This window comes from Astyanax mexicanus, chromosome 3 (assembly GCF_023375975.1).
Source record: "Astyanax mexicanus isolate ESR-SI-001 chromosome 3, AstMex3_surface, whole genome shotgun sequence".
NCBI classification, from domain to species: domain Eukaryota; kingdom Metazoa; phylum Chordata; class Actinopteri; order Characiformes; family Acestrorhamphidae; genus Astyanax; species Astyanax mexicanus.
Window position 1 is genome coordinate 13,097,501 of NC_064410.1, and position 13,054 is coordinate 13,110,554.

The following is a 13,054-nucleotide window of genomic DNA, read 5'->3' on the forward strand; positions in this document are numbered from 1 at the left end:
GACCACAACACTAAATTTCGCTCTACAGCGGCCTGGTGTCCTCCTATGAGGCCATTATACTGTCATGTAGTGGTGGCAGAAGAGTTTAACACATTACAGTTTCAATTTTATTTAGAAATTTACAGTAAATACATTAAATGTTTATGTTTTTTACTTTGTTTTTCAAACTTTGTCTTTGTATTTAAGCAGCCCTTTAAATGAGCCATATTGCTGAAAGGGTCACAATTGTTGCTTCTACTTTTGTTTTTTGCACTCAGGCAAAAAAAATGCTGCTGTGTTCAGGCACAAAATAAATGTTTTGCAACTAATTGCGACTTTGTTGTGTTCCACGAAATATAAAACTAAAGTCCTCATATGTGGACATAATTGTTCTCAGAAACTACATTGTGCAAAAAGATATTTCTTTATTTTTACACTAATGAGGTGCCAGTTAGACCAAATAGTAAAGAGAAATAAAAAATGTAAAATGCAAGAATTCGGGTCTTTGGAGGTTAAAGGCAGACTACGTGGCTTGGGGGCTTAGTTTCATACACCTGCAGTAATAAGACTGATTAAAACACCTGAATTTAGTGTCCTAGTATTTTTGTTCACATAGATTTATCTGACTCTGGTGATGGATTGTTCTACTGTGCTGCATCATCTACACAAATATGACCCTTATAGAAAAAAACATCAAACAAAACACTTTCTGTTGTCCTCACCACAAAAAAAAACATTTTTTCTAAAGCATGGGATAGATACTTTAGTTCATTCAAGTTTTAAGTAACACTAGTGCTAAACAACATACAACACTCAAACCCAAAAGCTGATTTTTCTTGCTGCTTTAGATAAGTCATTGTTTAGCGTAGACAACTGCCTACATATAAATTATGCTACTAATTTTTAAACTAATATTTCATTATTACTATAAGTTGGATAATGAATTAGTTAGCATTAGGTGGATTTGGAGGTGGCAGCAGAGCTAAAATTGAGTAACTACTCTCATCTTGGTCATTTATGAGAGATTTCCAGAGATTTCCTAAACTGTGCAAATTATGTCCTGCCATTAAAAAAAAAAAAAACATTACTCCACCTCCACAGGTAAAACTCTGTCATTGAGCAATAGAACTAGACTACAGATTTGATGCACTATGAAAGAGAGGGGTTGAGTGGAAATTCCACTAAATGAGCAGACCAATCAGAATGCTCTCTGTCTCACACTCTCTGTACATCTCTCACTCACTTTCTTTAGTCTTGCTTGATCAGTCCCAAGAAGTTTCCTGGTTTCTAGAAATTTGTATGTGATTGCGGGCACCAGTGTGACTCTATCATTATGTGGTATAATCCCGCTAGTTGCAGGAGATGTGGGATGTCTGCTGATCATTTTGAAAATCGACTGATAGATTTTAAATAAAACTTCCTGGCTTTAAATTACATTTTGGAAGATCTACATTAATGCACTGGATTAAATCGGATTTATTACAATGTTTAATATGTGAATTAATGTAACATATTATTATGCATTAAAATATATATTAACATGATTTTATATTTTGGTTTACTGACTCATTCAATTCATCCAATCAAATCATAACTCCTGTTTCATTGTTTCTGTTGCTAGTTCCTTTAACGAGCACTGGAACCAGCAAACTTTGAGGCCTCCAACACATCCTGGATTCACCAGTTAAAGTCTAGCCTGTCTCCTGCAATGCATAAACACCATATTCTGGGTTTTCTTCTTGAGTCAAGCTTAGGGAATCATCACTAAAACCCAATGACCTATTTTACCCTTAAACCTAGGTTTCTATAGTCAGCAGAACAAGAACCACAACCGTTAAGATCAAGCAGTTTAGCTTCAGAATAATTCAGCCAAGCAGTTTTGATTTGAATGAGCAGGTATTTACTCTGAAACAGCGGAAGAGCAACCCACAAAGCAAAGGAAGTGAGTTTTACTCAATCTTAACATCTACAAACCAATCCGGTGCCAGACAGGCAGGATGAAAACTGCAGCCTAAAGCATGCATTTACCCCGGTATAGATAAGGATGTAGATTTTACTGCTAGAGAAAAGCATTTTTTGTTAGTTATATACAAGGTTGGAAAAGAGAAGAGATTTTAAAATAAAATTAAATAAAACACATATTTATCACTGTATTGTAAACAAACATACCTAAACTAACACTGAAAAATGGTAGAAAAATTAATAGGGCCTAGAATAAACCCTAGAGGTGCTAGTCTTCAGTGTGTTAAATACAAATAGAAAAATATAAACTAAAAAAACATAGATAGTAGAGCAAATGTAGTTTAGGATGTGAAGTTAATTAATGAGAAGGTAAGAAGTCAACTTATTTGCAAAATAAAAAAGTTTAGTTCAAGATAGTTACAAGCTAGTACACTCACAGGCAGAGCTAGCTAGTAGATTATCATGCTAATGACTTTATTATTGAGATTCAGATTAAAGTGGATTTTCTATGCTATGCGTTTTACACATCATGAGGAAATCGTTTTGACAACAAAACACCCTGAAACTGCACCATGTACAAGTAAAGCAGAGACTGTGGGCCTTCTTGTACACCCTGCGCAAGACACGTCACAATGCTCTTTTCTATCTTACACCCCGTCAACAGTCTATTTTCATGCCTTGCACCCGCAAAGTTAAAATAGCATCAGAGTTTAGGAATTAAGCTACACTGATGGGAATGGGGTCTGGAAGTGAGGTGTGTTCAAGTAAATTTCTAGCATGTTGCTATTTTGGTGGTGAAAAACACAGGTTACTCCCATGATTGAAAAGAACCTAGACAACAGTTAATCATCAGAGTCCATTCCTATAGGTGCAGGTCAGTATCCTCCGCTGAGACGCTAAAAAGCGACGAACTGTTAGGATTCAAACGTGCCAAAGTCAGAGCACACCTGACTCTTAAAGGGAATGACAACAGGCACACTGATGTATACTAGTTCACTATGCCCAAAACACACCCATAATTAATTAAGAGAATTAGTTCATGCCTTTTGCAAGTTTTGAGCCGCGCGAAGCATTTTTTTTGCACCCTCACGATATCAAGGACACACCAATATGATCTAAATCAATTGCTGCTCAATGTGCAATTGATTGATGCGCTATAGATCGCTAAAGTAGGGCCCTGTATCTCTGTCTGACAGAATCGATAAAAGCAAGCATAAATCAAAACAAAGAAAATACAGAAGTGAGTACCTAGCACTAGACTTCATACATGCACAGGAACAGAAAATAAATACCAAAATATAAAGAAAATATGGCTGTGATGTGGGTTGAGTGGGTCATGAGTTGAAAAGGTTGGGAACCCCTGATATAAACTATAAACTATGATATATATATAAACTATGATATAACACAAAAACAGGAATTAAGTCTGGTACTAGACTACATCTCTCGTTCAGTGCTGTCAAGGACTAGTCTGAGTCTTGGAAACCAAACCAAAACGTCTAGAGAACATGGCGTACATGGTGAATGGAGTACAGCAGGGGCCGGCAAATAAGTTTGGCCACGGGCTTTGTAATGGGATAAAGACCTACAGACTAGTAGCTCTCCAGCCCAGAGAGTTGTTAAACCCAATTGCAGAACAGTTGATTTGAAAGCAGGTAAACCCAAGAAGAAAGGAAAAAATAAATAAGCAAACACACCGCTCCTCACGTTGTCAGGGTCGTGGTCGAATACACTCCCTCTGTCCTGGGTATTGAAACTAAAGTCAGGGATGTAAACAAAGGCTCGCCAGAGACGCTTTTTATTTATTTATTATTTTTTTTTTTTCATTATCGTTAATTATAGTTCAAACAACCTCACAGGCCAGATTTCATGCTTGCAGCCCACATCTGGCCCGCGGGCCGCCTATTGCTGACCCCTGGAGTACAGCATCTCACAAAGTAACATGTAGGACTGATTAGGTTGATGTTGTGCACGGGAGTGTTTGTGGTGTGCTGAGATACTTACGTGGCATGATCCCCTGCCTGATTAGATCCTCTCGAGTGTGTCTCTGCTGAAGTTTCAGCTGGAGCACTGCAAGACATGGCGAATGAAACAATTAGCTTTCAGTATACTTAGTAACAGTAGCATAATTTTTGAATTATGCTAAAAATTATATCATTTTTAGGACTTTATCAAACTTGCAGTTTAATGTGCAGACACACCATTCACCAAACTATCATTACACCATTCAATTACTATCATCCATCCACTGAGCTTAATCTTTTAAAACAAATACCAGCAGCTTTTTGAAGATATGTCTCATTTAGCAATACAAACCAGTCATTTGGATGAAATTTCAAATCATTCATAGTATCAAAACCTTTTAAGATGAAATAGACTTCTTATTAAAGGCAGTTTCACCCTGCTAACACAGAGATATGTTATATACAACCACCAGTATTGAGGTAGAACACTCTAGAAGCTGACAGTTCACACAAGCGACAGATCAATGATTCAGTTACACTATGATAATAACGCTGCTATTAGACTGTACCTTAAGTATCTTAAGAAACACTCCATTCAAAAGCAGCAGCAGGTTAGCAGCTCTATCATCCTCTCATGCCTTATGCCCCTCTTCCTACACATTTTTAAAAGCAAGAGAGAGAATATATCGCAGAAAGAGAGAGAGAGAGAGAGAGAGAGAGAAAGCAACAGACTTCCTCTTCCTGTTGCTGCTCTCTCTTTTTAAGAGCAGAACTGATCGACTGAGATGTTTCAACAGAGTAAAAGTTCCACACTGCGTCTGCACTGCCTGAGCGCTGTAACAAATTGATGTTGAATATTACAATTTCACAAATCTTAACAGTAAAGTTCTGTTTCAATCAAATACAGAACTTTGCTGTAAAAACAGTGTCCCCATGTAAACGTTTCCTCATTACAATTACTAACAGATTAGCTGCTTAGTGAGTCTTGGATAAGGTGAATTTCCTTAAATAATAAGTTACCTTAAATATTTAAATAATGTTATTTTGAAAGCTTAAGCCAATTAGACTTAATACTTTGAGTCATTATGCCTAGATTGTAGATTAATTTAAATTGTGTTTTTTTGTATCAATTGCTTTGCATAGTAATGCTTAAAATTTACATAAAACATAATGGTCAGGTAAATACAGTTGTATTTAGTGTTCTTTTTAATTTAATTAAACTAAAATATAGATTGTAAATACTTATAGACAATTAGATACATGAAGAAAATTGTGACAAATTTGTCTTTGCAAACTGTAACTTGTCCTTCAGCATCCAATATTTTGTTCTCTCCACATTCATAGAAATGGGAGGCTGGTTTTGCACTGGCTGCCAAATGAATTTGCCTATAACTTTAAGGATTTTATCGGATTGTGGAATGGTGCAGCACTGTTCTATTGTGCAGCAATGCTGCACTAATATCACCTTCATGGAAGAGTCTTTAGCCTGAATTTAGAACCTTTGCACTGAAATGCATGAGCCAACCCATTGCTTCTGGCTCTTTTCATTTAACTTTGATACTGTTAAAGATAGAAATGATAAAGTATTTTTAAATGTTTTGAAATATTAGTCATCTTTAACATATAACAGTAAGATATTTTGCATGCCCCTCTATATATATACTGTAGCAGAGAAGTGAGCTGCTTCCTCTAAAAGACGAACAGCTCGATAAGAGGCTTTAGTCACAGCACAGTGTGTCTGTGTGGGTCCTGTGGTTCACAAGTGTGGTGTTGAGTATCTGTGTGTCGGACTATTTTGACACTTCTCACATTATAGTGTAACTTCAGTTTTTGCTTAGCATATGACGGTGTTTCTGCTCAGCATGATTAATGAGATTTAGACACGGCTGCTGTGTCAGTCTGAAACTGATCTGTGCATTTAAAAGCCCACATATTAAAAATAAACTGATATGTGGGAAGACTGTTAATGTATAATATGATATATAATATATAAGACGCAAAACATAGTATTAATCGTATTCCCTACAGTCTGCATCCTTTTATTTAGCATAAATATCATGTTTTACGTTCACAGAGTTTGGGATGTCACAATCACAGCCATTCATTGGGCAGCAGTTTAGCCCCACCCATTCATCCAGCAGCAGGTTAGCTTCACCCATTCATCCAGCAGCAGCTTAGCTCCACCCATTCATCCAGCAGCAGGTTAGCTCCACCCTTTCATCCAACAGCAGGTTAGCTCCACCCATTCATCCAGCAGCACGTTAGCTAAAGTCATTCATCCATCAGCAGGTTAGCTTCACCCATTCATCCAGCAACAGGTTAGCTCCACCCATTCATCCAGCAGCAGGTTAGCTCCACCCATTCATCCAGCAGCAAGTTAGCTAAAGTCATTCATCCATCAGCAGGTTAGCTGAAGTCATTCATCCATCAGCAGGTTAGCTAAAGTCATTCATCCAACAACAAGTTAGCCCCACCCATTCATCCAGCAGTAAGTTAGCTAAAGTCATTCATCCAGCAACAGGTTAGCTCCACCCATTCATCCAGTTGCAGGTAAGCTCCACCCTTTCATCCAGCAGTAAGTTAGCTAAAGTCATTCATCCATCAGCAGGTTAGCTAAAGTCATTCATCCATCAGCAGGTTAGCTAAAGTCATTCATCCAACAACAAGTTAGCCCCACCCATTCATCCAGCAGTAAGTTAGCTAAAGTCATTCATCCAGCAGTAAGTTAGCTAAAGTCATTCATCCAGCAACAGGTTAGCTCCACCCATTCATCCAGTTGCAGGTAAGCTCCACCCTTTCATCCAGCAGTAAGTTAGCTAAAGTCATTCATCCATCAGCAGGTTAGCTAAAGTCATTCATTCAGCAACAAGTTAGCCCCACCCATTCATCCAGCAGTAAGTTAGCTAAAGTCATTCATCCAGCAACAGGTTAGCTCCACCCATTCATCCAGCAGCAAGTTAGCTCCACCCATTCATCCAGTAGCAGTTTAGCCCCACTTATTCATTCAGCAGTAAGTTAGCTAAAATCATTCATCCAGCAGCAGGTTAGCTCCACCCATTCATCCAGCAACAAGTTAGCTCCACCCATTCATCCAGCAGCAGGTTAGCTCCACCCTTTCATCCAACAGCAGGTTAGCTCCACCCTTTGATCCAACAACCGTTTAGCCACACCCATTCATCCAGTAGCAGTTTAGCCGCACTCATTCATTCAGCAGTAAGTTGGCTAAAGTCATTCATCCAGCAGCAGGTTAGCTCCACCCATTCATCCAGCAACAGGTTAGCTCCACCTATTCATCCAGCAACAGGTTAGCTCCACCTATTCATCCAGCAGCAGGTTGTCTCCACCCATTCATCCAGCAGCAGGTTAGCTCCACCCTTTCATCCAACAGCAGGTTAGCTCCACCCTTTCATCCAGCAACCGTTTAGCCACACCCATTGATCCAGCAACAGTTTAGCCACACCAATTCATCCAGCAGCAGGTTAGTGCTACTAATTTATCCAGCAGCAAATTAGCTCCACTCATTGATCTAGCAACAGTTTAGCCCCACCCATTAATCCAATGACAATTTAGCCCCATCCATTCATCCAGCAACAATTCAGCCCCACCCATTCATTCTAAAGCATCAGTTTAGGCCCACACATTCAATGTATAGCAGTGTAGCAACACCCTTTTAGCCTACATCAGCAGTTTAACCCCACCCATTCATCCTTCAGTAGTGTAGCACCCCTTATTCAACCTACATGAGCAGTTTAGCCACACCCTTTTATCATATAATAGTGTAGCACAGCTTGCTTCACATTTCTTTGGAATTACTATGGGTGAATGAGCTACTGAGGTCTGAGTTTCCCCTTCTGAAGTTTCCATTGCTCCACCAGCCACTCGCGTTTAGTAAACCTGAGCCAGTAAGTGGCTGTAAGTGTGGCGTAAGTACATAAAGAGGAGTGGCCAGAAAAACTCCCGCGAAAAGCAACCTGACACCCCAGTTTTTAGAATGAATATATTAGCAGGCTTAGCAGGGATGGTCGTTCCAGCACATTGGTACCATTAACACAATATTTTATTCCTTCTCCAAACAAAATAAAATAATACGACTGCCACTTTAAGATTCAATTTTAAAACACGGGTTCACTAATGAGTTTTCCTTTTTTATACTGCATCTATATGGTGTGAGGAAGGAGATACACAATATTAAGCAGGTGGTTTTAATATTAAAATAAAGTTTGTGTGTGTGTATGTGTGTGTGTGTGTGTGTGTGTGTGTGTGCATTTGACAGGCAGAGGCACTCCTCACGGTCGTGGCTGGGGACCAGCAGTGTAAACACTGTAAACTGGTGTAAAGCTGGAGGAAGTGTGGAGCTGTTCCTGGACTTGGCTCGAGCTGCTGAGGCCTGAACTTGTGTGAGTCTAAATTTAATAAACCGTGGACTGCTAACAGCACCTGCTCTGATGCTAAATGTGTGTGTGTGTGAGTGTGTGTATATATATATGTGTGTGTGTGTGTGTGGAGATGAAGTCACACCGGCACCTGTCGGGTTAGTGAACCAGGGGCTGCAGCTGCTGTGTAGCTAAATTGTGAGCAGGTATAAACGCTCTGCTGCACCTGTTGGAAGTGCTGAATAGCGGCTGTGGGCAGTATGTGTGTTTTGAGCATTTGTGTGTTTGATCTCATAATGAAGTGGGTTTTATGTGGATGACCTTGGGTCAGCTCAGGCTACTGATGGGTGCACGGTTAATAGCTTCAGTTTGAGCCATGAATGTCAAAACAAAACAAAAACATTATTTATAAGTGAACCAAAGTGAACATTTTAAGATTACACAGTGTCAGGGGTTACCAGGAGGCCGATAAGGTATTTTTGTTAATTGCTCACCTGCTGCGTTAATTAAATAACGTACAAAGCAGCTTGCAGGTAAATTGGCCAAAGAAGTCCAATTTCAAAACACTGGACAGAGAGTTGTCTGTCCTGCCTACTTCTCTCCATACGCTTAGCATATGCAGAATACCAGGTTGAGGACACTAAACCTACACAAGCAAGCACATTTTTTTAAAATCAATGCATAATAACATCTGTAGCTACACTGGGTCAAAACTGATTAAAAGTTTGATTCGACTCTACCTTTTTATCACAATCATTGCTGTTAAGGTAATAAACAGCTGCCAGCACTAGTCTGGATCACTTTACCTATCTCAAATAGGTATCTCACTGTCAGTATTTACTGATGTTTTACTCTATATGAGTCACAGAGCTTTTAAAAAGGAACAAATGCAGGCACTGTGTGTGCTCCAGGTTAATGTATACTCCCAACTGCTGTGCTCCTCCATTGTTGGAACAATGGTGGAACAAACTACCTATCAGTAGCAGAGGAGGAGCATTCCTCACTACCTTTAAGTACTAACTCTTAAAGACTGAGCTCTTTAACAAGCACTTACTCTCCTAACACCCCTAACAATCTAACTACTTCTAACCTCAGTCCCTACCCCCCAACCCCTTCTTTTCTTCCTCAATCCCACTATTCTCATTTGGCCTCTTTTAGGCCCCATCAAAAATGTTTTTACCTTAGACGTCTATGTCCTCTATTGCTAATATACATTGTTTTTTTTATTAAAAATGTGTTTTAATGCCAATGTGTTCCATTCCTGGCAACCCAGGGTATGGAAATAGTACTGGGAGGTGCAGTGGGTGATTTCAGAGGCTAAAAATGAACAGATGTACAGATGAACAACTCAAGGAATAACTTACTTTATTTTCATCCTCATCAAGGTATTACTAGACATAGTCCTTTAAACTGCATGTTTGTCAGTGTGTTGCCAATCACTTCATCCAGTGTCACAAGTGGTTGATAGGGTGTTAATAGGTTGTTGCTATAGTAAACATGGTGGCTGCTAGACTGCATCAAATGTATTGTTGTTGGTTGCTATGGTGTTAATACTTGATGTGGTATCCCAGGCAGTAATACCAAGTTGGTTGCTGGGGTGTTGCTCAGTGTTGATAAGTTTATATTGTGGCAGTGCTGAGTATAAAACCAACACAGGGAAGCTCTCAGTCCCCCATTATCTGTTCTGCCACTCCAACTCATCCTAAAGATATTGAAAAGAGATCCATCATCCCTTCATTAGCTTCAGATCTGCTTGGCTCCACCCCCCTCTCACCCATGCTCAGCAATCGGCATGGCACCTTATGTGCTAATGGCTGCTCCAGAGTGTCCCATTCCATTCTATTGATCACTGTTATAGATTATTAAGTTGATGGATATTATACAGGTGTTCGTGGAAATTAACTCCTGAGTCATTAACTGATGCACATTAACTGATGAGAAAAGGCGTCTGGATACATTTAGAGATCTGTCTGTCTTTTTGTAAAGAAACAAAATAACCCACACACCCACCCACACCCATAGACACAGACACACACACACTTAAACCCAGCATGTTGAATGTCAGTGCACTAATTTCACTCCTCAGACAGAAGTGGTCTGGCTGGACTCGGGCAGAAGAGCTGTTTTAACCTGACAATCATCTCTCAACCGTCCGCCAGTATCACTCGACCAGGTGAGACAGACAGTCTGAACAGTGTGGACGTGTTTAACCAGTAGTGCTGGAGAAAGAGTTACATTCAGATTCTAAATGAATTCATTCTGACAACTCTGTCCAAAAGCCTGTTTGTATAGAAATTAGTGGTGTCAATTGATTAAAAAATTTAATTAGATTAATCAAAACAATATTCTCTGATTAACTAAGATTAATCATATTTGTTCTCCTTAAGGCGCAAGTTTTTATAGTTTATATTTAAATGTAAATAAAAGAATGAATGTAAGATAAGTAAAATGTAATTATATTTATATTAGTGGTGCTATCTAAAATACAAGTATATACCTGTTGTTTGTATATTTGAGGGTAGATCAAACCAAGGCAGGGCTCTGGAATAAAGAATGCATGATAAATTGAAAAAAGGAAACTTTTTTTTACTTTATTGTAAACATCTCAGCTTGGTTTTAAGGATTTCTTAATTAGAAGTATTGAGTAAAAAAAAGGTTGTTTTCACACCTGTAGTTGGTTTCTATGATCCAGATCAGTTGATCAAGTTTGTTTAATTGGAGCTTTTTTTTATTTTTATTTCTTTACCTCTGTTTGGTTTAGTTTCACACAGGCACGCTACGCCTTTAAACACAGTGTCTTCAATGGGACGCATAGTAGACGGAGTTGCATGGCTGCGAGCAGTGAACACTGCAGTTCGAGCAGAAGAGACAACGTTAGTTCATAGCAGTAAATTATCTGGCAAATATGTTAGATTAAACTGCACCTTATCAGCAGTTTAGCTCATTTAAAAAGTATAATTGATAGCTGGAGAGCTGGAGACCAGATCACATTCTCACCACAAGCGAAGTGCTACAGAATTTTACTTGCCTTCAGTTTCATTTTATTTGAGAATAAATTTGCTTGTTTTAAGAAATAATTACGCAGTATCTGCAAATGTAATAAATATTAATACTATGAAAACTGTGGAATAACTGCAGTAATAATCGAACATAAGGCTTTTACATAGTTCCTGCAAATTGCCTGTTGCCCACCCCCCAGACCTGCACGATGTCTGGGACACATTCAAACTATATATGTTCAGTCCTAACGAAAAAATGCTGGTAATAAAACATGACTCTGTGGAGTCGAAAAACATTAATGTATGGCACCATGCCTTATGGCAGGTATAGGCTAGGGGGTATAAATAAAGTTATTATTATTATTATTTTGGTTATGACTGGCAGTTCTCGTAACCCTCAACCATGCGCCCGTTCAAGCAACTTCCAACTTCCTGATTACATTTTAACTGGCTAACGGGCCAATATGCTATTATTGGAAAGTTCACCCCTAATTACAGATCTGAACAAGCGCAGCAGACATACCTACAAATACCCAATTACTGACACATCAGACCAAACTAAACGATCAGTGACACCTTTCTGACACATCAAACCAAATAGATTAGTGTCAACACGCTAATGGGGAACTTCCCCCTTGATTAGGAGATCTGAGCAAGCGCAGCAGCCATACCTACAAATTCTTTATAAAGTTTTTGTCAGTTTTTATTAGTATAACATGTTGTTGTAATGGTAATTGGATTTTTGGATTAGAGTATCTTGGTCTCTCCCCATTCCAACTGATGGAAGGCTGGTCTTGTACAAAAGGATATAACTGTCCGGTAGCATTGCAAACATAGCCACCAAGTGAACTTGCCTATTCAAACTGTGGTATAAAGCCTTCGAATTTTGAGCTGTTGAACTGTGTTTTCTGAAATTATGATGGAGATCTTTACTTTTAATACTCGTGATTTCAGAAAAAGCAACAGTAAATCAACAGGGGTCCCAACACTTCAGCTAATATAGTGTTTTCCCGTTATATTTCACTACACACACACACACACACCAGGGCCTCTGAGTTCATGTCCATCAGGTCAGGGTCTCTGGCACATTTAAAGGGTCATTGCTACACACAGAACATGCACGCATGCATACTGTGTAAATGTAGATTTCTGGCAGGTTGTACCTGTCAGAAGTCATAACTTACACACGTACTTATTATAAAACATAAATATCAATAAAAAGAGAGAGAGCATGCGAGAGTGAACAGATGAGAAAGGTACACAAATAGACGCAGAAAAAGAGAGTGTGTGTGTGTGTGTGTCCAGAGTCTCCCACCTTCTCTGAGGTTCTGACAGACTCGGCTCTCCAGCTCCAATCCAATCCCCCGTTTCTCCACATTGCTACTGATTGGAGGAGAATCGAAAGAGGTGGAGTCTATGTGTAGGTATGGGCTGGTGTCCAGCATGACCCCTGTTTAAAAACAAAATCAGACTAAACGATCAGTGATAACTTACTGACACATCAGACCAAACTATACAATCAGTGATAACTTACTGACACATCAGACCAAACTATACAATCAGTGATAACTTACTGACACATCAGACCAAACTATACAATCAGTGATAACTTACTGACACATTAGACCAAACTAAAAAATCTGTGATAAATTACTGACACATTAGACCAAACTAAACGATCAGTGATAAATTACTGACACATTAGACCAAACTAAACGATCAGTGATAACTTACTGACACATCAGACCAAACTATACAATCAGTGATAACTTACTGA

The 13,054-nt window shown here is 39.0% G+C and overlaps 1 protein-coding gene across 1 annotated transcript in view; it reads right to left on the reverse strand.

Annotated features, from left to right (window-relative positions):
• The window catches only part of mrtfaa (myocardin related transcription factor Aa), a 29,690-nt gene extending 25,073 nt beyond the window's left edge, over positions 1-4,617 (reverse strand). The window contains exons 1-2 of the mRNA XM_049476098.1: positions 4,475-4,617; positions 3,946-4,011 (exon numbers count right to left, since the gene is read on the reverse strand). Coding sequence (XP_049332055.1) covers positions 3,946-3,952 — 7 coding nt within the window. The 5' untranslated portion in view covers positions 3,953-4,011; positions 4,475-4,617. The remainder of the gene's footprint in view (positions 1-3,945; positions 4,012-4,474) is intronic.
• Between the last annotated feature and the right edge of the window lie 8,437 nt (positions 4,618-13,054).